At 41.9% G+C, this 27136-nt stretch overlaps 1 protein-coding gene across 1 annotated transcript in view; it reads left to right on the plus strand.

Moving 5' to 3' along the window:
* LOC143301884 (ATP-dependent RNA helicase DHX29-like) overlaps positions 1–24357 on the plus strand; it is a 68079-nt gene extending 43722 nt beyond the window's left edge. The window contains 10 exon segments of the mRNA XM_076616312.1: positions 2476–2539; positions 2541–2650; positions 4028–4232; positions 7299–7523; positions 9928–10064; positions 10724–10814; positions 12552–12917; positions 14530–14661; positions 20787–20883; positions 21785–24357. Coding sequence (XP_076472427.1) covers positions 2476–2539; positions 2541–2650; positions 4028–4232; positions 7299–7523; positions 9928–10064; positions 10724–10814; positions 12552–12917; positions 14530–14661; positions 20787–20883; positions 21785–21849 — 1492 coding nt within the window. The 3' untranslated portion in view covers positions 21850–24357.
* Positions 24358–27136: the final 2779 nt, after the last annotated feature.

The following is a 27136-nucleotide window of genomic DNA, read 5'->3' on the forward strand; positions in this document are numbered from 1 at the left end:
GAAGATTGCTACTGTAGTTATGCAGCCAGGTAATTGTTGACAACAGGTAACTTTTAACAGAAGATTGCTACTGTAGTTATGGAGCCAGGTAATTGTTGACAGCAGGTAACTTTTAACAGAAGATTGCTACTGTAGTTAGGCAGCCAGGTAATTGTTGACAGCAGGTAAATTTAAACAGAAAAATGCTTCAGCAGTTATGCACAGAAATGTTATGAAATGTTTGTATAAAGCTATTAGAGCAGACTTGGATGTATATCTGCATAATTATTCATTCATTCTTCTTCTTCTTCTTCTTCCTTTTCTTTATCATCATCATCGACATATCATCATCATCATCGTCTTCTTCTTCTTCCTCTTGTTCTCCTTATTCTTGTCGAAGTTCCTCTTCCTCCTCCTCTTCTTCCTCTTGTTCTCCTTATTCTTGTCGAAGTTCCTCTTCCTCCTCCTCTTCTTCCTCTTTGTTCTCCTTATTCTTGTCGAAGTTCCTCTTCCTCCTCCTCTTCTTCCTCTTGTTCTCCTTATTCTTGTCGAAGTTCCTCTTCCTTCTCCTCTTCTTCCTCTTGTTCTCCTTGTCGAAGTTCCTCTTCCTTCTCCTCTTCTTCCTCTTGTTCTCCTTATTCTTGTCGAAGTTCCTCTTCCTTCTCCTCTTCTTCCTCTTGTTCTCCTTATTCTTGTCGAAGTTCCTCTTCCTTCTCCTCTTCTTCCTCTTGTTCTCCTTATTCTTGTCGAAGTTCCTCTTCCTCCTCCTCTTCTTCCTCTTGTTCTCCTTATTCTTGTCGAAGTTCCTCTTCCTTCTCCTCTTCTTCCTCTTGTTCTCCTTGTCGAAGTTCCTCTTCCTTCTCCTCTTCTTCCTCTTGTTCTCCTTATTCTTGTCGAAGTTCCTCTTCCTTCTCCTCTTCTTCCTCTTGTTCTCCTTGTTCTTGTCGAAGTTCCTCTTCCTCCTCCTCTTCTTCCTCTTGTTCTCCTTGTCGAAGTTCCTCTTCCTTCTCCTCTTCTTCCTCTTGTTCTCCTTATTCTTGTCGAAGTTCCTCTTCCTTCTCCTCTTCTTCCTCTTGTTCTCCTTGTCGAAGTTCCTCTTCCTTCTCCTCTTCTTCCTCTTGTTCTCCTTGTCGAAGTTCCTCTTCCTTCTCCTCTTCTTCCTTATTCTTGTCGAAGTTCCTCTTCCTTCTCCTCTTCTTCCTCTTGTTCTCCTTATTCTTGTCGAAGTTCCTCTTCCTTCTCCTCTTCTTCCTCTTTGTTCTCCTTGTCGAAGTTCCTCTTCCTTCTCCTCTTCTTCCTCTTGTTCTCCTTATTCTTGTTGAAGTTCCTCTTCCTTCTCCTCTTCTTCCTCTTGTTCTCCTTATTCTTGTCGAAGTTCCTCTTCCTTCTCCTCTTCTTCCTCTTGTTCTCCTTATTCTTGTCGAAGTTCCTCTTCCTTCTCCTCTTCTTCCTCTTGTTCTCCTTATTCTTGTCGAAGTTCCTCTTCCTCCTCCTCTTCTTCATCTTTGTTCTCTGCTTCTTCTTCTTCTTATGATGATGGTTATGATGAGGATGATTATCAATAATAACCATTAGTTTCATTTTTCATTTACTAAACGACTTCATCAAAACAAAAAAAAGAGAGAAGAATTAGATAAAATAGAAGAATGAAAATTAAAATAAAATGAAATAAAGGAAAAAGGAAATTTTTAAAAGTTTGTGGTATCACTGTTTATTTCATTAGATTTCAGATCTTTGCCTTTCATTCTGTGCTGAAGAATAAAATGAAATAAAATAATAAAAACGAAAATAAAATGAAATGAAATGAAGTACAATAAAATAGAATGAAATTTTAAAAAGTTGTGGTATCACTGTTTACTTCATCAGATTTCAGATCTTGCCCGTCATTCAGTGTTGAAGAATAAAATAAAATAATAAAAATGAAAATAAACTAGATAGAATAAAATAGAATGAAATAAAATAAAACAAAAGAAAGTAAAATAAGATAAGATAAAAAAAAAAAAATGTGTGTATCACTGTTTACTTCATCAGATTTCACATCTCTGCTCTTGATTTTGGGCTGAAGAAAAAAACAAAACAAAATCATAGAAATGAAAATAAAATGAAATGAGATGAAATATAAAGTTGTGGTATCACTGTTTACTTCATCAGATTTCAGATCTTTGCCCGTCATTCAGTGCTAAAGAATGAAATAAAATAAGATAATAAAAATGAAAATAACATAAAATGAAATAGAATAAAACAAAACAAAACGAAACAAAATAAAGTCAAATAAAATGAGATAAGATAAAAAGTTGTGGTGTCGCTGTTTACTTCATCAGATTTCAAATCTTTGCCCTTCATTCAGTGCTGAAGAATGAAATAAAATAATGAAAATGAAACAAAATAAAATAAAATAAAATAGAATGAGATAATGAAAATAAAATAACATGAAATGATTTGAAGTTTAAAAAAAACAAAAACAGAAAGTTGTGGTATCAGTGTTTACTTCATCAGATTTCAGATCTTTGCCCTTCATTCAGTGCTGTCGTCGGAAGACCAGAACCGGGTGTTCGCTGTGCCCGCCCCAAGGTGTCAGAAAGATCGTCCTGGCAACCAACATCGCCGAGACAGGAATTACCATTCCCGATGCCGTCTTTGTCATAGACTCGGGAAAAGCGAAAGAAAATAGGTAAGCTGTGTGAAGTATGGAACAGTGTCTTTATGTCATTGTCGTCTTCTGGATTGCTTACTTTGTTAATGATTCTAGAAAAGTATGAATTAAAAAGAAAAAAACCCACAATAGATGAATGAATGAATGACATGGATACTTATATAGCACCTGTCCTTGGTCAGAGACCTAGCTCGAAGCGCTTTACAAACACAGGGATATTTGCTCAGCAGACTGCCTACCTGGGTAGAGCCGATTGATGGCTGCCATTGGGTGCTCATCATTCGTTTCCTGTGTCATTCAATTAAATTTCAGACATGCACACATACACACTCAGACAGACATAGATGCCCCATCTTTAGCACAGACACAGTTGCGAAAGAACCAGACCATGAAGATTAATTGTGTTTGTATGTGTGTGTGTGTGTGTGTGTGAAAAAGAAAACCATTAAGGCCCCCACATGATAATAATAATAATAATGATGATGATGATGATTAAGATATGAATAAACTGTTGGGTTTTACTTCATGCATTACTTTTTGACTCACTTGTGTAAACAAAGTGAGTCTATGTTTTAACCCAGTGTTCAGTTGTCTGTGTGTCTGTGTGTCCGTGGTAAACTTTAATATTGACATTCTCTCTGCAAATACTTTGTCAGTTGACACCAAATTAGGCATAAGAATAGGAAAAATTCAGTTCTTTCCAGTCATCTTGTTTAAAAAATCATCACAGCTGACCAATCAGAAGCTGTTTCAGATATAACGAGACCAGTCAGATGAGCAGTGTTCCATCAGCAAAGCTGACAATCATCATAGCTGACCAATCAGAGGCTGTGTCAGATATAACGAGACCAGTCAGATGAGCAGTGTTCCATCAGCAAAGCTGACCAATGAGAAACTGTGTTACAGATTTAACGAGACCAGTCAGATGAGCAGTGTTCCATCAGCAAAGCTGACAATCATCATAGCTGACCAATCAGAAGCTGTGTCAGATATAACGAGACCAATCAGATGAGCAGTGTTCCATCAGCAAAGCCACAGCAAAGCTGACCAGTGAGAAACTGTGTTACAGATTTAACGAGACCAGTCAGATGAGCAGTGTTCCACCAGCAAAGCTGACAATCATCATAGCTGACCAATCAGAGGCTGTGTCAGATATAACGAGACCAGTCAGATGAGCAGTGTTCCATCAGCAAAGCCACAGCAAAGCTGACCAGTGAGAAACTGTGTTACAGATATAACGAGACCAGTCAGATGAGCAGTGTTCCATCAGCAAAGCTGACAATCATCATAGCTGACCAATCAGAGGCTGTGTCAGATATAACGAGACCAGTCAGATGAGCAGTGTTCCATCAGCAAAGCCACAGCAAAGCTGACCAGTGAGAAACTGTGTTACAGATATAACGAGACCAGTCAGATGAGCTCTCTGACGGAGGTGTTCATCAGCAAGGCCAGTGCCAAGCAGCGACAGGGTCGGGCGGGAAGAGTGCGAGAGGGGTTCTGCTTCCGGCTGTTCACGGTTGAGAAGTTCCACAAGATGGCGGACTACACGGTTCCAGAGCTTCTGCGTGTGCCTCTGGAGGAGCTGTGCCTGACCATCATGGTGAGAGGGCATCAGACGATTTATTGGTGCTGGGTTATTGTTTATCTATTCATGTATTGACTTATCATTATCATTTTTATGTATTTATTTATTTATTTTTCTTTTATATATACATACATATATATATATATTTTCCCCCTCAAGGCCTAAGTGCATTGGGTTACGCTGTTGGTCAGGCATCTGCTTAGCAGATGTGGTGTAGCATATATGGATTTGTCTGAATGCAGTGACGCCTCCTTGAGTTACTGATACTGTTATTGATATGTTGTTTTTTTGTGGTTTTTTATTATTATTATTATTTTGATCTATTTGATTAATCATTTTGTTAGTAGTAGTAATAGTAGTAGTAGTGTTAGTATAAGTACTAATATTATTAGTATTGTTTGCAGTATTACTATTAGTGGCATTATTAGCAGCAGTTGTATTTGTACTAGTATATTATTTGTAGTAGTAGTAGTAGTAGTAGTAGCAGCAAGAGCAGTATTTTGTTATCATTGTTATCATTATTTTCTTTATATAATTTTTTTCCTCCCCCCCCCCTTCCCACCCCCTCATGGCCTCACGAAGTGGGTTGGATTATGCTTACTGGTCAGGCATCTGCTTAGCATCTTTGACTTGGTTCCGTGCTCTCAGATTCTCTTGCTTCCTTGTCAGATATGTTACCCTCTAGACCACCACTCCACTGAAATGGCGTAAGACGATTTTGTGTGGAGGAAATTTCCGAACTCAGAATGAGATGTTGAACTTACTTGGCGACGGGCGCAATAGCTGAGTGGTTAAAGCGTTGGACTTTCAGTCCAAAGGTCCAGGGTTTGAATCTCGGTAACAGCGCCTGGTGGGAAAAGGGTGGAGATTTTTCCGATCTCCTGGGTCAATATATATGCAGGCCTACTAGTGCCTGAACCCCCTTCGAGTGCATATGTGCGCAGAAGATCAAATACACACGTTAAAGATCCTGTAATCCGTGTCAGCATTCGGTGGGTTATGGAAACAAGAATATACCCAGCATGCACACCCCCAAAAGCGGAGTATGGCTGCCTACATGGCGGGGTAAAAACGGTCATACACATAAAATCCCACTCGTGTACCTACGAGTGAAAGTTTGAGTTGCAGCCCACGAATGAAGAAGAAGAAAAAGATGAAGAACTTGCTTGTATTATTTCCATGGTTTCACGCCATCTTCCTGATCACACCTGGTACAGGAAAGTCTTGGGCTGGTTGGGCTGTGAATGGACTGAGTTCACAGCTGTGTCAATCATAATAATAATGCTAATCATAAAACACAGGCTTGTATAGCGCAGTGCTATCACCTCAGATGTGGCTCTCTCACCTGTACAATAAAATATACAAATTTAAGACTAAGTGACATAAAGGTATGTACAAAAAAAATCAACACAGGTAATATCACAGTTTCACATCACATGGGCCCAAACCACAGCAAAATATATACATCACATTCACCATAGTCAAAATATACACCAAGGAGCCAGGTATCACAAAAATAACAATCACAAATACATAGAAATCAACATAAAGAGCACATCCAGCGATCAGATCACAGCAAGCATTTGTAGATGGAGAAGTTTTACCGAGAATAGTACAGTTTGAAAAGATATGTTTTGAGTGCTGTCTTGATTGCGTGTGTTGGAGTGTGACGGAGGTGTGAGGGTAGTGAATTCCACCGTTTGGGTGCAACAAATGAAAAGGAACAATATTGCGTGGCCACAGGTGCCCGGCTGTGGTATTTGCCTGAGCATCACAAGACTTTTTATACCAGTTCTGTTGTGGATGATGCGTGTGAAGCCATTCAGATATACAAGTAACTTCAACTTTTGATTCTGAGTTGGGAAATTTCTTCTATATGTGTACGTGTTTATGGTTAGAGAAGCTGTACCAACAAATGATTTTATGTCGTTGGTTTTTGGGGTGCGTCACTGCATTTGGACAAATCCATATATGCTACACCACATCTGCCAAGCAGATGCCTGACCAGCAGTGTAACCCAACATGCTTATATAATAGCATTAGAGTAGCATAAGCTTAGCATTTATAAGGCATGGACATATCATAAACAGAGCTTACTACTACATAGCATAGTTTAGCACAGAGGAAAAGAAATGTTTGATTCTGAAAAAAATGAGGGGGAAAAAGTGGATTTCGATTTTATTTGGGCTTTGTGCACATTAGTGTTTATTAGATTTCATTCCTTTGCATTTGAAAAGGTCATCATTGCAGGGAGATTGCCTTTTTCTTGTGTACGTGTGCACTGAACTGTGAGAGTATGATTCTGGGTATGTAATAGTAATTTGTATAGATGTACAACAAATTGGTGTGTATAGATACACATATGTGTGTCATTTTTTTCATGTGCAGAAGTAAGTTACTATGCACTATTGGATATAGTATTGTTTCATGGGAGGCGCTTATATGGGGAGTTTGCACCATATAGATACTACCATGTCATATCTGGAACTGCACCCCAATACCTCTCTTGACTTCTTTCAAATCTGTGTACCCCCCCCCCACCCCCCCCACCCCCCGCTCTCTTCGCTCTGCTGCCGATAATAGAACCTTCTGCGTCCCAAAATACAAAAGAGAACAGCATGGTGGTTGAGCCTTTTTATCATCTGCCGTTCAGATGTGGAACTCTTTGCCTCACCATGTCTGTCACAGCCCCTCACTGCCTTCCTTTAAATCTAACCTCAAGACTTTCCTCTTCCAGCAGTATTTCCTCTAGACCCTCTCTCATGCATGAAAGTAGTTAGTTGATTGTGTAGGTATATTTGTAACGCTGTATTGTGTGTGTGTCGAATGTATGTATGTGTGGATGCATGCATGCATTTATGTATGTATGTTTTTATTGTGTGTACGAAATTGTATGCGCATGTATATGTTTATTGTGCATGATTGTGAGTTGAGGACTTGAGTGTGTTTCGTATGCATGTCTTTGTGGATTGTAAAGGGCTTTGAGCAATGAGGAAAGCGCTGATAAATGTCCAGTTATCATTAGTATTATTATCATTATATCATCATGATGACACAACTCTCCTGACTTGCGTCGATCAGAAATGCGAGATGGGACGCCCGGAAGACTTCCTTGCCCGCTGCCTGGACCCCCCTCAGCCCTCCAACGTCCAGCGGGCCATGACCTTGCTGCGCGAGGTCGGGGCGTGCTTCGCAGACACCGGCGCCCTCACGCCCCTGGGTCACCACCTGGCAGCGCTGCCGGTCAACGTGCGTGTGGGGAAGATGCTGGTGTATGCCGCTATACTGGGGTGTTTGGAACCAGTGGTGAGTTGGTGTGTGAGGGGGTCTGTCTGTGAGTGGGCTTTTTTCTTTCTTTTTTTTTTGTTTGCATTGTGTTTCATTTCATCATCTGTCTGCTCACCTTTTTCTTTTCTCTCTCTCAAGGCCTGACTAGGGGCGTTATGTTACGCTGCTGGTCAGGCATCTGCTTGGCAGATGTGGTGTGGCGTATATGGATTTGTCCGAACAGTGATGCTGCCAGGAGTAACTGAACTGAACTGAACTGGTGTGTGTGTGGGGTCTGTGAGTGGTTTTTTGTTTCTGTTTGTGTGTGTGTGTGTGTGTGTGTGTGTTCTCACTAAAAGCATTCACATATACATCATATATTATGTAAGCCATATTTATGGCATTTGAAAGACAGAAAATCAGAAAAAAGGAAAAGAAAATCATACACATAGGCTGTCACATTCATATATATATATATATATATATATATATATATATAACACTTATAAGAAGAAGAGAAAGACATAAAGATGGGGAGAAAAGCGACAAGACAGACAGAAGAGGGGGAAGAAGAGACAGACACATAGACAAAAACATGGAAAGAGATCAAACTTTGTTGTTTTATCTTTCTACGAAAGATGTATTGAAACGTTACGTGTGTGTTTAAATCTGTGATCTTGTCACAGGTAAAGTGTTGGTGGTTTGAGGGAGTTTGAATCCGTGATGTTTTCACAGGCCAGGATTTATGCCATCGCTCTTTTGTGAAGTTTTTGTTTAGATGGTCTGCGGATGCGTGCAGTTTAATCTGTGATCTTGTCACAGGTGACAATTCCTATTATTGTCCGTCTTTTCTGTGGATTGGAGGTTTTTGCTGTGGTGGCGTATGGGTGTGTGTGATTTGATGTGTGATCTTGTCACAGAAATTCTGTTGTCCTTCCTGGTTTAAGCAGCATTGTATGAGGAAAGCAACAGACGAAGTGGCTACAGCAGCATCCACACCACAAAAGGACAGACCGCTCCTGACAAGGTGGGAACAGGTGTCTGCACAGGCCACAACCGCCTAAACCACAATCTACACACTAAATTCCGCATTGGTCACTAAGCATGGTGCGGTCTTGTCCCCTCCATGAGGTGCTCAGGATGAGGTACAGGCCCAACCCAACTCCAGTGACCCGGAAGCTTTACGGCTGTGTGGAGAACCTGCAGTGTACAGCTGCCTTTATCGCGGAGGCTGGGGTGTCCATCTGACAAACGAAGAAGAAGAAGATTTGAAAATGTCAAAACACGCAAAAAAATTGAATTCAACCTTAGTTCTGCATATTGAATGTTGTTTGATGGTCTGTGCGTGGGTGTTTTAATCTGTGACCTGGACACAGGCATTGATTTCTGTGGTCCTTTTTTCTACGTTTTTTTGTTTCAAAAGTCCATGGATATGTGTGTCCAAATCTGATCTTGTCATAGGCATGGAACTCTATCGTCCCTCTTTCTTGGGTTTGGAAATTTTTGTTCTGGTGGTTTGTTGAGTGGATGTGTGTGTTTGATTGTGTGATCTTGTCAGAGGCAAGAATTTCTGTCGTCCCTCTCTCTGCATACGGACATTTTTGTTGTGGTGTGTACGAGTGGACAGTGATGTTTTCATTGTCTTTTTGTTTGCAGACAGTGATTGATATCTTCTGTTCTTCATCATCATTGTCATCATCATCATTTTTGTGTGTGTGTGTGTACAGTGATGTTTTTTTCATAATTTTCATTATCATTTACACCATAATCATCTTTTTTTTTATATTTGTAAGCAGGATATCATCATCTTTTTTGTATGCAGGAATTTTAACATCATTATCATCTTGATTCTGTGTGTGCAAGCAGCGTTATCATCCTCATCATTGAATATACAGGTTTTGATATAATCACCATTATGATCAGCGTGTGTACAGGCAGTGATATGATCATCATTATGATCGATGTGTGTACAGACTGTGATATGATCATCATTATGATCTGCATGTGTACAGGTGTTGATATGATCATCATTATGATTGATGTGTGTACAGACTGTGATATGATCATCATTATGATCTGCATGTGTACAGGTGGTGATATGATCATCATTATGATCGATATGTGTACAGACTGTGATATGATCATCATTATGATCTGCATGTGTACAGCTGGTGATATGATCATCATTATGATTGATGTGTGTACAGACTGTGATATGATCATCATTATGATCGATATGTGTACAGACTGTGATATGATCATCATTATGATCTGCATGTGTACAGGCTGGTGATATGATCATCATTATGATCTGCATGTGTACAGGTGGTGATATGATCATCATTATGATCTGATGTGTGTACAGACTGTGATATGATCATCATTATGATCTGCATGTGTACAGGCGGTGATATGATCATCATTATGATCTGCATGTGTACAGGCGGTGATAGCAGCGGCCATGACAGACAAGTCGCCCTTTGTGGTGCCCCTGAGTCGTCGTGACGAAGCCAACACTGCCAAGCTGTCCCTGTCCACCTCTGCTTCTGACCACCTCACTGTCTACAGGGCCTACCTTGGGTATGTCTGAAGAACATGATGTAGGTTACTTGAAGAACATGGTGTAGGTAACAGGTGTGATCACGGGTGTGTTACCTGAAGAATGTCGTGGAGATTACAGTTGTAATTACAGGTGTTACCTGAAGAATATGGTTTAGGTGACAGATGTTATTACGGGTGTGTTACGTGAAGAATGTGATGGAGATAACAGGTGTGATTACAGGTATGTTACCTGAAGAATGTGGTGGTATGTATGATAGTCAGTCGTGTCTGACCAGGGCCATCAGAATAGCAAAGGAGGCAACTCATGTCCCGACTATCTCGGCTAGAATTTGATCATAGTGGAGAGTGTCTTACCCACTCTTTTGGCCAAGAGAGCTTTAGGACAGTTGGTGTTGGGGTGGTCCCCGAAAGCCAAAACAGCCCCTAAGGCTGCAGCACCAAAAGTCAGTGCAATCTTGCCTCAAAGTTTGAGAGTCATAGTCCTTCACAAAAGACTAAGCTGTAAAAGAATTCCCATTGCAATGGAGAAACCATTCATCATACAGCTTTCACTTTGCTGTTGGCCCCAAAGTAAGCTGATGACAATCTGTGATATAAGCTCAGCATTGGACCCAGGTAGTAATGATGATATTACTGTGAATATTAATTTTTTTGGTCTGTGTTTGTGTGCCTGCCAGGTGGACTCAGGCCCGCAGTCAGGGGCGAGGGGCAGAGACGCAGTTCTGTAATCGCTATTTCCTGAAGAGAAACACGCTGCTGGACATTGAGGTATCTGTGTGACACGAGCGATGTTTCTTCTTCTTCTTCGTTCGTGGGTTGCAACTTCCATGTTCACTCGTATGTACACAGAGTGGGCTTTTACGTGTATGACCATTTTTACCCTGCCATGTAGGCAGCCATACTCTGTTTTTCGGGGCTGTGCATGCTGGGTATGTTCTTGTTTCCATAACCCACCGAACGCTGACATGGATTACAGGATCTTTAATGTGTGTATTTGATCTTCTGCTTGCATACACACATGAAGGGGGTTCAGGCACAAGCAGTTCTGCACATGTTGACCTGGGAGATTGGAAAAATCTCCACCCTTTACTCACCAGGCACCATAACCAAGATTTGAACCTGGGACCGTCGGATTGAAAGTCTGACACTTTAACCACTCAGCTGTTGCACCTGTCAAGCGATGTTTGAACATGCTCTTCACTCTATGTTCCTTGTTTAACACTATTTCTTCTCCTTCTTTGTTCATTGATGTCAGCAACTGCATATTTTATCTTTTTCAATGAGGTGGGTTTTTTTGTTTTTAGTTTTTTTTATAGTCTTTTTTTTTTTTTTTTAGTTTTGCATCCAGTCCAACAGGCGCAATAGCCGAATGATTAAAGCATTGGACTTTCAGTCTGAGGGTCCCGGGTTCGAATCTTGGTGACGGCACCTGGTGGGCAAAGGGTGGAGATTTTCTGATCTCCCAGGTCAACATATGTGCAGACCCACTAGTGCCTAAACCCCCTTCGTGTGTATACGGCATGCAGAAGATCAGATACACATATTAAAGACCCTGTAATCCATGTCAGCAGTTGGTGGGTTATGGAAACAAGAACATACCTAGCATTCTCACCCCCAAAAGCGGAGTATGGCTGCCTACATGGCGGGGTAAAAACGGTCGTACATGTAAAAGCCCACTTGTGTATATATGAGTGAACGTGGGAGTTGCAGCCCATAAACGCAGAAGAAGAAGAAGCACCCAGTCCTTTTAGGATGATGATTCTGAATGCTCCACCACGAATAAAAATCAGGAGAAAAAAAAAAGAATGTTTTTTGGTGTCTGTTCAGGTATTATACCTTTCACATTTATTTTTATTTTGTATTTGTATTTCTTTTGATCACAACAGATTTCTCTGTGTGAAATTTGGGCTGCTCTCCCCAGGGAGAGCGTGTCGCTACACTACAGCACCACCCTTTTTTTTTCTTTTCCTGTGTGCAGTTTTATTTGTTTTTCCTATCAAAGTGGATTTTTCTACAGAATTTTGCCAGGAACAACCCTTTTGTTGCTGTGGGTTCTTTTACGTGCACTAAGTGCATGTTGCAAACGGGACCTCGGTTTATCGTCTCATCCGAATGACTAGCGTCCAGACCACCACTCAAGGTCTAGTGGAGGGGGAGAAAATATTGGCGGCTGAGCTGTGATTCGAACCAGTGCGCTCAGATTCTCTCGCTTCGTAGGCGGACGCGTTACCACTTGGCCATCACTCCACTTATATGTGGTCACTTATGTGGGTTTTGTTGGTTTTTTTTTGCTCTGTGAGGGGGGTTACCAGTACATGTACTTTTGTTGTCTTTTTTTTTATTGCATTTTTTAGGATAGTTGGGCTTATGAAGTGGTGTACATCAAGTCGTTTAGAAATGAGAAGACACTCTTGCAGTTTTGTCCTACCTCTTCCAGAATGTGAAAAAAAGAAGGTACTTTATAAAGGGGAAGATATATACACAGTTTAATCTGACCTCTTGCAGAACGTGAAAAACGACCTGATCAAACTGATACACAGCATCGGTTTCGGCACCTCCTCTGCCCCACACAAGTCTTCCGCCGTCAGCACCGCCTCCGTCCCGGACGTCCTTGACATCAGTCAGGTGACCTCCAAGACCCACGACCTTGACCGGAACACCATTGCCATGGTGAAGGCCGTCCTGTGTGCGGGTCTGTACTCCCAGGTTGCCCGGGTGACGCCGGTGGCAGTGGCTGAAGCAGGGGCAAGGCCTGGGGAGAGGAAGCCGTGTTTGGCGGAGACGCCCCAAGGTCACACGCAGATCCATCCATCGTCGGTCAACCGCTACCTGATGCTACATTCTTTGGCCTGGTTCGTGTACGGAGAGAAGGTAATGGCCGTTTGGAAATTGAATAAATGAATGATTAAATGCAACCTGTTGCTACTCTCTTTGACCTGGTTCATGTACAGAGAGAAGTTAATATTCATTTGGAAATTGAATGAATGAATGAGTCATGAATGAATGAATGATGAATGAATGCTGAATGGATGAATGAATGAATGCTACCTCATGCTACATTCTTTGACATGGTTCGTGTACGGAGAGACGGTAATGGCCGTTTGGAAATTGAATAAATGAATGATTAAATGCAACCTGTTGCTACTCTCTTTGACCTGGTTCATGTACAGAGAGAAGTTAATATTCATTTGGAAATTGAATGAATGAATGATAAATAAATGCTGAATGGATGAATGAATGATAAATAAATGATGAATGATGAATGAATGAATGCTACCTCATGCTACATTCTTTGACATGGTTCGTGTACGGAGAGACGTTAACGGTCATTTGGAAATTGAATGAATGAATGAGTTTCAATTTCAGTTTCTCAAGGAGGCGTCACTGCGTTTGGGCAAATCCATGTATGCTACACCACATCTGCTAGGCAGAATCCTGACCTGCAGCATAACCCAACAGGTTTAGTCAGGCCTTGAGTGCATGCTTATATATTTGTGTACCTATCAGAATGGATTTCTTCTATAGAATTTTGCCAAAGGACAACACTCTCATTGCTATGGGTTCTTTTTCAGTGCGCCAAGTGTGCGCTGCACAAGGGACCTTGGTTTATCCTCTCATAAGAATGACTAGACGCTCAGTTTGATTTTCCAGTCAAACTTGGGAGAAAGGGCGAGAGTGGGATTTAAACCCACACCCTCACGGACTTTCTGTATCGGCAGCTGAGCGTCTTAACCATTTTGCCACCTTGATGAATGAATTGTGAATGAATGAATGGTCGGATACTTACATTGCGCCCATCTTGATCGGAGACCAAACTCTAAGCGCTTTACAAACCCGGGGCTCATTCTTCTGCGTTCGTGGGCTGCAACTCCCACATTCACTTCTATGTACACGTGTGGGCTTTTATGTGTATGACTGTTTTTGCCCCTGCCATGTAGGCAGCCATACTCCACTTTCAGGGGTGTGCATGCTAGGTATGTTCTTGTTTCCATAACCCACCGAACGCTGACATGGATTACAGGATCTTTAACGTGTGTATCTGATCTTCTGCTTGCTGTATATACACAAAGGGGGTTCAGGCACTAGCAGGTCTGCACATATGTTGACCTGGGAGATTGGAAAAAATCACCACCTTTTTCCCCAGCAGGCACCGTCACCGAGATACGAACCCAGGACCTCAAGATTGAAAGTCCAACGCTTTAACCACTCGGCTTTTGCACCCGTCGGTGAGGGGGGCAGAAAGAAAAGAATGGGTCAGAAAGGATATCAACACTAGTTGGAAGGCTGGTTTTTGTGTCACTCTTGTCAAATTATATATACGGTGTTGATTATTTTAACCTCTCATGATCATTCAGTGAAGTGTTCAGTCAATTAATCCAGTGTGAAATGAAATTTAAAAAAAACAAGAAAAAAAAACAAGAACAAAGATCACACACACACACACACACACAAACACAGTATCCATGATTCTTGTGTGGGACAGGTGAAGGTATCCAGGGTGTACGTGCGTGACACCACCCTGATCTCCGCCTACCCCTTACTGCTGTTTGGAGGGGACATCAAGGTGCAGCACCTGCAGAAACAGCTGGTCATCGACAGCTGGATCAGGTACCAGGTCAGTGACATTTGACATTTGACCCTGTTGTTTATTGTTCAACTGACTGTGGAGGTCCTTCTGTATGAGGTACCAGGTCAGTGACTTTTACTTGTTTGTAGTCCAGCAGACAACAGATGCCCTTTCCTGTATCAAATACCAGGTCAGTGACCTTTGACACTGTTGTTTAAAGCCCAGCTGACTAGAGATCAAGTATCAAGTACCGGGTCAATGACCTTTGACCCTGCTGTTCCTTTTGTAAGTTACCGTGTATGGAAGGATAGCTGTTCTCAAGTCATTGATTTTATCAAAAATAACCCAGTTATGGATGTTTCTACCAAATCCACCTGATGAATATGGATGTTTCTACCAAATCCACCTGATGAATATATTGATGAGCTGCAGAAGGCATGTTTTAAGTTCATTTGAACAAAAAACAGGATCGAATAAGTAGAAAAACAGTAATTAAAAGTACAAGATTAGGAGGATTAGGAATGTTTGACATCAAACAATTTATTAAAGGTCTTAAACTGAGCTGGATACGTAAATTAAAGTTTTCAAACCATAAATGGACATTAATAATAAAAGAAAGCAGTCCAGTTATTGAAGATATTGATAGATATGGACCCTGTCTACCAACACCTAATGACAAGAATAAGTTCTGGATTCATGTTTTCCAAGCCTACAAAGAATTTTGTCAGAAGGTCCCACTATTAAGCAGCAAAGAAGTTTTAGCAGAACCAATCTTTCTGAACCAAAATATTAAAACTGGAAGTAAGATTTTATCATACAGAAATTGGATGGAAAAGGGGGTCTGGAATATTTCTCATCTAGTGCATGGGGACAGTAGTTTCCTTTCCTATGAAGATTTTAGTCAAAAGCATGGAAATATAACAAATTTTCTTACTTTAAATGGTTGCATAAGGTCAGTTAGAAATTATATAAAAAAACCTGAACATTGAAATTGATAATAACACTGCTTTGCAGATGAGAAAATCATTACAAATGATATATTCAGTGAAAAAAGGAACAAAAGTTTATTACGATACTCTAGTTAAAAACAATACGACCCCTAAATGCTGTAAGAAATGGAACAATTTGTTGCAACTGAACATTAATTGGAAACAGACATTTCACAAAATACACAAAATAAGTGACGTCAACTTAAAATGGTTTCAAATAAGAATAGTTCATAGGATTATTGCAACAAACAGATCACTGAAACAGATGAATATCTCTCATAATGATAAATGTAGCTTCTGTGGATCACATCCAGAAACCATTGAACACCTTTTTTGGAGATGTGAGATTGCACAGAGATTTTGGACTGCTTTCCAAACTGATATTAATAACAAATGCAATAATGTATACAATGCCCAGTTATGTGAAGAATTAGTTTTATTTGGAAACTCACACACATTTGCTACAGATGACATTTTAGATTTCATTATTTTACTTGCCAAAAACTTTCTGTACAAATGCAAATTCAGTAAACAACCACCACAACTCAATGCATTTAAAACACAGCTCAGATACAAAATCGAAGAACATACATCTTATATACTAATGAACCATCATGCTTTCCATACAAAGTGGAACAGTTACCTTCCAATTATGGAAACTGTTACTTAATCACAATTTTGCATGTTCCAGTTATCATTCTGTGTAACAGTCCTTACTTTGTACTAACAGGTCTTTATTTATTTCTTATATGTATTATTTGTTTATTTTTTTAACTTTTATGGTTGTTGTTGTCTTTACAATGTGATTAACTACTAGCTTTCTTTTCCAATAATGTAGAAGTGGTCTACTCATGCTTAATATTATTATTATGATATTATAATGCCACCACTCGCTTTCGCCTCACATAATGGATGCTGTTGCTATGTTACAACTGGTCCAGGCTATTTATTATTAATGTCATCTTAAATCATCATGATTACTACAATCATTAACCCTAAGGCTGCCTATATGACGAGATAACTCGTCATGGAAAGCATGTATGCTTCGCTGCCACAATGACGAGATAACTCGTCATCGAAATATTCTGACTTTTCCCTGCTTTGCATTCAGTTCGTTTACAAAAATGCTGGTAGCTTTAGCTTGGGGAATCTTTCTAGATTCTATTCATAGCTAGAAACACCATCTGCGTCATAAGGCAGTCCTTTATTTGAATGTTTTGGTTGGGTTACTGGCCGCAGTCTTTGCCTGGCTCCTCTCCTCGCTCGCTCAACAAAATGTCGGACTGACTCCGTGCTCAAGACATGCGCTCTTGGCGAACTAAATCAACCAAGATTACTTTCTTTAGCTGATGCTCAGAAAGAATTGAAGCATAAATTTGAAGGAGAAGACAGTGGTGAACATTTATAGGACGATTTGATAGAAAATAAAGGGAGCAATCAAGAGAGTGGCCAAGATACGACTATCAGTGAGTGATGCCGGCTGTTCAACTCTAGCAGTCGACAGGTCACCGAATTTTTAGCAGGACACCATATGAGCTATTTCCTTGGCACTCAGCCAACGCGGTCTGATGAGAACTGGATGAAGTGACCGTGTGAGAGGGGTGAAGAGGAGGGGGGTGGAGACTGAGGGGGCGTGGCCTCACATCCATATTATCACTTGCAAAAGTCACAATGCATCTATTTCTTTTTCAGTTTTTTTTTTATATTGTGGTTGTTCTAGTATGATTTTGTGTGTGCAGATATCCATTTGTCCAGAAAATGATATTTTTGTGCAAATTACCTGACTAATGTTTGTAATGAACAAGTTGAAAATGTGACAAAAAACAAAACACTGATTTCAAAACAACAGCATGTCACTTAAAATATATAAAATGGGAAAACATCATGTGTTTTGTATTCTTTATTCATTTCCCTTTCAGAAAATATATACTTTTATGGGTCTTTCTCCAATAACAAAGAGCACAGAATTTTTTGAAAATTTATACCTGTTTTTTGTGAAAAAACCCTGGCAAATAGATTTCACTTAAATCTTATTTTCCTGGCAGCAAAAGGGTTAATGTGTAAACATTGATTGATTGAATGATTGGACAAATCTTCCTTTTTTTTTGTATTTGTTGATGTTGTTACAGGTTTGTCTTGCCTTGTTTAGTCCGTTTTGTTTTGTTTTGTTTTATCTTTCTCTCTGTAGTGGAAGATGCTACTGTTCGTTTTATATTGTTTGTTTCATACTATTCTCTGTATTGTATACATGTTTTTTGGAAAAAATTTTAAAAAGTTAAAAAAAAAAAAAAGTTACCGCGTATGGGTGCACCTGTTCAACATTTATTGTAATGCGCTTTGGGCTCCCTTTAAGGGAGGAAAGTGTTCAACAAATATCCGTTATTATTATTTATTGTTCAGCTGACTGCAGAAGTCCTCTTTGAGGTACCAGGTCAGTTACCTTTGACCTTTGGCATTAGTGTTATAGTTCAGCTGACCACATGTCCTGTATCAAGTACCAGCTCAGTGACCTTTGACTCTGCAGGACTCCTTCTGTAGGAGGTACCAGGTCAGTGACCTTTGAACTTGTTCTTTATAGTTCAACTGACTGCAGAGGTCCTTCTCTTTGAGGTACCAGGTCAGTGACCTTTGACAGAGTTTTTTATAGTCCAGCTGACTGCAGAAGTTGAGTTACCAGGTCATTGACCTTTGACCTTGTTGTCTATAGTCAAGCTGACTGCAGAGGTCCTGTATGAGATTCCAGGTCAGTGGCCTTTGACCTTTGACACTGATGTTATTGTTCAACTGACCACTGAAGTCCTTTGATGTGAGGTACCAGGTCAGTGACCTTTGACGTTTTTGTTTATAGTTCAGCTGGCCAGAGGTTCTTCTATATGAGGTACCAGGTCAGTGAAATTTGACATTGTTTGTAGTCCGGCTGATGGCTGGGGTCCTGTATCAGTTGTCAGGTCAGTGACCTTTGATCTTTGACACTGTTGTTTATGGTCCAGCTGACGGCTGGGGTCCTTCTATATCAGGTACCAGGTCAGTGACCTTTGACACTGTTGTTTAAAGTCCAGCTGACAGCTGGGGTCTTCTGTATCAGGTACCAGGTCAGTGACTGATGACACCTTGTTCTTTATAGTTCAGCAGGCGCAGGTGATGTACGATTGCTGTGAAATGTGGCACGATGAATTTCGGTGACAGTATGGTAACAGTGATATCAATGAAAGTCAATGTAACAACAAAGGTACCAATAAAAGTCCCTTGACCAATGAAAGCCCCAAACAAAGGTCCCTATAAAAACAAAGGTCCCTGTTAGAATAAAGGTGCCTATAACAATGAATGTCCTTAACAACAAAGGGCTCCCCCCCAACACTGACAGTCAAAAAAAAACACACCTAAGGTCGCTATAACAACAAAAGTCCTAACAACAAAGGCCCCTTTTACAACAAAAGTCTCAATAACAACAAAGGTCTATATACTGAGGAAGGTTCCTTCAACAATAAAGGTTATTATTACAGTGAAGGTCTTTATAACAACGAATGTCCCCCCACCCACCTCCCCACCCCCACAAAAAAGGCCTCAGGTCTCTATAACAACAAATGTCCCAATAACAAAGAAAGTCACAGTAACAGTGAAAGTCCCTACAAAGGGAAAGGTCTCTTTGTCAATGAAAGTCCCAAAGAAAGGTCCCAATTATGACAAAAGTCCCAATAACAACAAAGGTCCATATAATAACAAAGGTTTTTAGAACAGCAATGGTCCCTATAACAACTGTCCCTAAAGCAACGGAGGTCCCGTTGAAACTAAAGACCCTTTAACAACAGAGTTCCCTACAACACTTAAGGTCCCAATAGAAATAAAAGTCCCAATACCTGCACAGGCCCTTATAACGATGAAAGTTTAAAACAAAAAGGTCCTGTCAACAACAAAGATTACTATGACAATGAAGATCCCTTTTTACACCAAAACAAAGAACTTAAGTCAAAGGTCCTGTCAACAACAAAGATCACTATAACAATGAAGATCCATATAACAATGAAGATCCCTTTTACACCAAAACAAAGATTTAAAGTCAAAGGTCCTGTCAACAACAAAGATCACTATAACAATGAAGATCCATATAACAATGAAGATCCCTTTTACACCAAAACAAAGAACTTAGGTCAAAAGGTCCTGTCAACAACAAAGATCACTATAACAATGAAGATCCATATAACAATGAAGATCCCTTTTACACCAAAACAAAGATTTAAAGTCAAAGGTCCTATCAACAACAAAGATCACTATAACAATGAAGATCCATATAACAATGAAGATCCCTTTTACACCAAAACAAAGATTTAAAGTCAAAGGTCCTATCAACAACAAAGATCACTATAACAATGAAGATCCATATAACAATGAAGATCCCTTTTTACACCAAAACAAAGAACTAAAGTCAAAGGTCCTGTCAACAACAAAGATCACTTTAACAATGAAGATCCATATAACAATGAAGATCCCTTTTTGCACCAAAACAAAGAACTGAAGTCAAAGGTCCTGTCAACAACAAAGATCACTATAACAGTGAAGATCCATATAACAATGAAGATCCCTTTTTACACCAAAGCAAAGAACTAAAGTCCCTGTAACAATGAAGGTACCTGTCCCAATGGAAACGAAGTTCTCTATCACATTGAAGTTCCCTTTTAACAACAAAAGTCCCAATAGCAATGAAGGTCCTTATAAAAGCAAAGGTTCCTGCAACTGCTAAGGTCCTCGAAGGTCCCTATGTCTATGAAGGTCCTTATGACAATTTCGGTCTCAAAAACATTGACAACGAATGGCCTTTGTGTAGGTGCATTTCTCTAAGCTAATTTAGACTCTGCTCTGGCAATTGCCTAAGATGACAAACCACACTCAACTGTACACACACATACCCACAAGCAGAAACAGAGCTCAAAATAAAAGTGGAGGGGAAAAAAAATCACAAAAACAATTGAGGTCTCTATCAAAACAAAGGTCCTATATAAACAAATGTCCCTATAACAAAAGTCCCCTATAAACACAGGCTCCTGAGGTAACAAAGTTCCCTGGTGTGCGTATGTGTGTGTGTGTGTGTGTGTGTGCATTCATGTGTGTGTTTGTGTGTGTGTGTGTGTTTGTGTATGTGTGTGTGCGCGCGTGTGTGTGTGAATGTCTGTGTGTGTGTGTGTGCAGGCTGTAGCCAAGACAGGAGTCATCTTCAAAGAGCTGCGGCTTCTCTTCGAGCGCCTGCTGGAACGTAAACTTGCCGAGCCGTCCCTCAATATTTCTGGTGGGTGTTCTCCTGTTTGTGTCATGAGGGAGGGGAGGGGAGGGGAGGTGGAAGAGACTAGGGTGTGTGTGATTGTGATAGGGTTGGGGATGTGGGAGGGAGGGGGAGGAGATAGGGTGAGTGACGTGGGAACTGTGAAGGGGAGTGGTGGGGTGGGGACAGGCAAAAGAAAGATCCACTCAGGTTGCGGGGGTGACAATGTGGTGGGTGGTTTGTGAGTGTGTGAAGCATGGAGGGATGTGTGTATTTGCGTGGCTTCAGTTTTTGGGGGGGGTTTGTTTTGTAGGGGTGGTGGTGGGGGGGGAGGCTGTGTGATGGCGATAGGGTGGGGGATGTAGAATGGGAGGGGGGGAGTGGTTGGTTTGGATAGGGGTGTGGATGGGGCAAAAGAAAGGTCTACTCATGATGCGGGGGTGGCAATGTAGATGGTGGTTTGTGAGTGTGTGAAGCATGGAGGGATGTGTGTAGTTGTGTGGCTTGTTTTTGTTTTTTCTGGAAGGGGGGTAAGGGGGTTGGGGGGGGGGGGGAGGTGAAAGGCAAGACAGAATCTTTGTTTATGTGCCTGTATTTTACATGATTAATGCTCGTGTAAACGAATGAGGGCAAGAGTGGTGCAGGGTGAGAGCAGCATTTTTGCTGTGTATCAGTGCCGTCTTGTGAGCAAGGCGATAAAGCTGAACGTTTGGAAATATTTTCATTTGCTTCTTTGACTTTTTTTTTTTTTTTTTTGGTCATCATCTTCATCGTTTGTGGCTGCAATTTCCACGTTCACTCGTATGTACACGAGTGGGTTTGTAGGCAGCCATACTCTCTCCCCCCCCCCCCCACCAATCAGTTCTATCAGTTAGATATGTATAGAGATATATACATAGACATACATACTTTTTTGTTGTTGTTTCAGACGATCGCCTCATCAAGCTTATTACCGACCTTCTGAAATGCGAGAAACCAGTTGTGAAATCCTGAAAACAGTTCAACCTCAGTGTGCGTGTGTGTGTCTGGGAACGGTGACGTCATGTGGATGATCAGGATTCTGTGCAGTAGACGGACACAGTTGAAGAAGGACAGAACGAAAGCTAGAATCAACCAAAAGGGGTCTGTGTGAGTGGTCTGGGAGATGTTTCCACTTACTTGTCTTGAATTGCAGAAGTTTTTTTTTTTTCCAGTGGTCTCATGCTGTGGAAGCAAGAGGAGTAGATATGAAAGAACATGGAATATTTCCAGTCACTCGTCATGAATTGCAGAAGTTTTTTTCCAGTGGTCTCATGCCATGGAAGCAAAAGGATACGTAAGAATGTGGAATATTTCCAGTCACTGGTCTTGAATTGCAGAAGATTTTTCAAGTGGTCTCATGCTATGAAAGCAAGAGGAGTAGACCCATAAGAACATGGAATATTTCCAGTTTCTCGTTTTGCATTGCAGAAGTTTTTTTTTCCAGTGGTCTCATGCCACGGAAGCAAGAGGAGTAGATATGTAAGAACATGGAACGGAACATTTCCAGTCCCTCGTCTTGAATTGCAGAAGTTTTTTTTCCGGTGGTCTCATGTTATGGAAGCAAAAGGAGTCGTCAGACACTGGTGTCTGACAATTCCTTACAGATGTTGATGAGTCTTTGTAAGTAGGTACTGATTTATCGCTGCAGCATGTTGGGAGTGTGTAAGCATGTGTAGGATAATTATGTGGAGTGATTGATAGATATGGATACTTATATAGCACCTATCCTTTGTTGGAGACCAAGCTCTAAGTGCGTTCCAAAAATGGGTTCATTTACACAACAGGCTGCCTACCTGGGTAGAACCAACTGACGGCTACCATTGGGTGCTCATCATTCGTTTCCTGTGTCATTCAACCAGATTTCAGGCACGCACACATACACACTCAGACAGACATGTAACATTTTATGTGTATGACCGTTTTGTTTATTTACCCCGCCATGTAGGCAGCCATTCTCCATTTTCAGGGGTGTGCATGCTTTGTATATTCTTGTTTCCATAACTCGCCGAACGCTGACATGGATTACAGGATCTTAAACATGCTTATTTGATCTTCTGCGCGTGTGTACACACGAAGGGGGTTCAGGCACTAGCAGGTCTGCACATATGTTGACCTGGGAGATCGGAAAAATCTCCACCCTTTACCCACCAGGCGCCGTTACCGAGATTCAAACCCGAGACCCTCATATTTAAAGTCCAACGCTTTAACCACTCGGCTGTTGCGCCCGTCGGAGTGGAGTGGTGGCCTCGTGGTAAGAGAGAAACTCTGAGTGCTTGGGATCAATTCCACACTCCCCACCGGTATTTTCTTACCCTCCACTTGAACTTGAGTGGTGGTCTGAGACAATAAACCAAGCTCCAATGTAGCATGCACTCAGTGCACGTGAAAGAACCCACGGCAGCAAAAGGGTTTTCCCTGGCAAGATTGTGTAGAAAAATCCACTTTGATAGGAAAATAAATACACTTGCAGGCAAGGGGGGGAAAAAATAACAAAGGTGGCATTGCACAGTAGCGACACGCTCTTCCTGGGGAGAGCAGCCCGAATTTCACACAGAGGAATCAGTTGTGACAAAGAGTTATTCAACACAGTACAGTATGCAACTGGAAACGCACTGCTTGTCCTTCATGACAACTGTGCATGCGGAACACACATTGGAAGGCATGTGCATGTTTCTGTCCAAGTGCATTTATGTACACTAGTTTCTGTCTTAAGTATGCGCACAGACACGCTCAAATGCCGACAGACACATGCACATGCGCACGTACACACATTTCCCAGCATACATTCCCTCCTCCACTTTCACACTTACGACGTGTGCACAAACATAATGTACCAAATATACATTGTCACATCACATATATGCCCCATTATATACTCCATGCTAAACAGTGCATGCATGCATGCACACATACACATCCACTAAAGTAATGAGAAATTAGAACAGATATTTGTAATGATCACAAACAATGCGTCTTTCTTCTCAGTCTTTTTTCGTGTAGTCCAGCAATGAACTGCTTATGCCCTTTGTTGCTTGAATTTCAAGCAATAATTGAATAAAATGTGACTGAATGAGTGTGTGTGAATGTGTGAGCGTTTGCCTCTGTGTATGTTATGGATTGTGAACAAGAGAAAACAAGGAAATCAGTGTCAACAATCTAGCAGTATTTTCCAGTACAGACAACATCAAAAAGAACATGTACATGGTACGCACCTTTGAAGACAAAGATGCAAATGTTTTGACAAGAACCCTCAGTGAGATCTTGTTGCACATTTGGAAGCAGCTAGCAATGTGAATCTTACTTGCTGCTGTTATGGGTTGATTTTATGCATCATCATGCACGTGTGGATTTCACTGTGAGTACCAGACTGTGAGGAAGTCGTTGGGTTGTTTGGTTTCTGTGTAATTCAAACTATGTAAGCATGCATATGATTCGCAATTCATGTTGGCGCATATGGGTGTGCAATGAGCTGATATAAACTGTCGGATGATGTATATGCCTGTGAGAAGATTTATGTTTGTGTGTGTGTGTGTGCGCGCGCGCCAGCATGTGCGTGTGGGTGTGTGTGTGCGCATGCATGTGTGTGCACACATGGATGCGAATGTAGTTTTGGAACCTGTTCAATCTATACCTTTCTCCTTCCCTCTCCCTCCATCACTCCCACCCACCCCCCTCTCTTCCTGCTCTCCATCTTTCCTTCCATTGTCTTAGCCTGTCTGTTCCCTTGTAGCCTATTTCTGTCTCCGTTGTATTTGATCGGAAACAAAGGGGCTGCAGCCTGCGTGTAAAATGCAGCTCCAGACAACAAAGCAACAGCTCCAGTTTCAATTTCTCAAGGAGGCATCACTGCTATCGGACAAATCCATATACGCTACACCACATCTGCTAGGCAGATGCCTGACCAGCAGCGTAACCCAAGATGCTTAGTCAGGCCTTGAGTGCATGCATATATTTGTGTACCTATCAGAATGGATTTCCTCCATAGAATTTTGTGCGAAATACGTCTGGGTTTTTTTTTGGGGGGGGGGAGGGTTACCTTTCCAACTGTTTTCTGAGTGCTTTTTTTTTGTGTGTGTATATTTTGAGTTGTTAAGCTTATAAGGGAGGTACTACCCTACCATTCCATTGAGTCAGAAGTGTCATTTAGACAGGACCTACTGAAACAAAAAATAACAATAATAATAATCAGTATTTATTTAGCGCTAAATCTTGTGCAGAGACAAATCAGAGTGCTTTCACACCAGTCAGTCACATGCATGCATAACTCTAAACTGGGGGGGAAACTGGAAACAAGGACTAGGCAGGGGAGGTATCAAGGCAATCTTGGGAAGAGGTGGGTTTTAAGGCCAGACTTGAAAGAGCTGAGTGTGGAGACCTGACGAAGCCAAAGAGGGAGCTCATTCCAAAAGCAAGGTCCTAGTGTTTGAATCTGGGTATGCGTAAACAGAGCGGATCCGAAGCCACTTAGTGCTGACTGATCCAAGCTTAAATTTTTACAAGGAATGGATAAATCAACCTCCTCAGAAATAAGATAACTCATTCGAGGTATGGATGGTGAGCGTGTGTGTGTGTGTGTAGGAAATGGTGAGAAGAGGTTGAAAACAGGCGCATGTGCAGAAGGAGATCAGGAGAAAACTTAATTAAACTGTTTATTTTGATACATTTATCACATCCATACTATGGATGTCAAGCATGTGAAGACTGGATCCAGTGGACTCTGCGGAAGAAACCTTCATGGTTCAACGGAGAGGAAGGCGGTTGCAGCAGAACACTGTGGAGTGCTGAGGGCAGGATGTGGCTAACAGGACATCCTGGTCATCCACAGCATCCGTTTCCATCTCCAGTCATCTTGACCTCGTCTTGCCACTGGATGCAGACGGTCTCGGACAAGAGAGTGAGGTCGACGGTGCGCACCTCCTCCTCACTATAAACAAAGTCATCGCGCAAGTCATCAGTCATCCTTCATCCCATACCATCATTTTCCCCAAGCCCTGTGGCGACAGGCGAGCGACGAAGCGACAGGTGTGGGTACACTGGCAGTCGTAGCCACGGACCTGCACACAGGCGGCTCAGGCCATAGGGTCGTTTTTCACCGACTGGAGCAGCGGTGGAGATTGGCAGCCCCCTGAGCGTCTGAGCAGCCTTCTTCAGGACAGCACTGCTCACCTCCATGGCATGAGGAAGGGGCTAGAACATGTGCCCTAAACATTGCCTGCTCCACACCACCCTAGTCAGCATACCGCGGCTGACGGGGACCCTACTCAAGCGGTCGACACACAAAGGAAAGAAAGAGGAAAACAAGTAGCACCCCATTGACCATTGCCACATGGAACGTGCGTACGCTTCAGGACAGAGGCGACTTGGACAGACCACAGAGACGCACAGCACTCATTGCGAGTGAACTAGCCAGGTACAACATCGACATCGCTGCCTTAAGTGAGACCAGACTGGCAGAAGAAGGCGAACTCTGTGAGCGAGGTGCAGGCTACACCTTCTTTTGGAGTGGTCACGGAATTGAAGAGAGACGTGAGGCTGGAGTTGGATTTGCAGTGAAGACAACCCTCGTTGGCAAGCTGGCTGGCCCCCCAAAAGGAGTGAACGATCGCCTGATGACGATGAAACTCCCTTTATGCAACGGGAAGAAGTTTACCACCGTTGTCCGCGCCTATGCGCCCACCATGACCAACCCGGATGAAATCAAGGACAAGTTCTACGAGGACCTGAACGCTGTCATCACCACTGTTCCCAACGCAGACAAGCTCATCATTCTTGGTGACTTTAACGTGAGAGTTGGCTGTGACAGCACCTCCTGGGAAGGCGTGATTGGGAAGCATGGGGTTGGTAACTGTAACAGCAATGGTCAACTACTTCTCCAGACATGTGCCGAGCACGACCTTCTTATCACAAACACCGTCTTCTGCCTCCCTACCCGTAACAGGACGTCATGGATGCATCCTCACTCTGGGCATTGGCATCTCATCAACTTTGTCATCGTCAGGAAGAGGGACAGGCAGGACGTACGAGTCACGAGGGCCATGTGCGGCGCCGAGTGCTGGACAGACCACCGCCTTATCGTCTCCAAACTCAACCTCCGCATCCAGCCCAAGAGTCGGCCTCAGGGCATGAAAGCACCCAAACGCCTGAATGTCAACAAGCTGGAGCTAGGCAACATCAAGCAGAGCTTTGCTGACACCCTGGAGGAACACCTTGAGTCCACCGTGCTGGACAACCAGAATTTGGAGGCAGCATGGGGCGCACT

This window comes from Babylonia areolata, chromosome 28 (genome assembly GCF_041734735.1).
Source record: "Babylonia areolata isolate BAREFJ2019XMU chromosome 28, ASM4173473v1, whole genome shotgun sequence".
Classification (NCBI taxonomy): domain Eukaryota; kingdom Metazoa; phylum Mollusca; class Gastropoda; order Neogastropoda; family Buccinidae; genus Babylonia; species Babylonia areolata.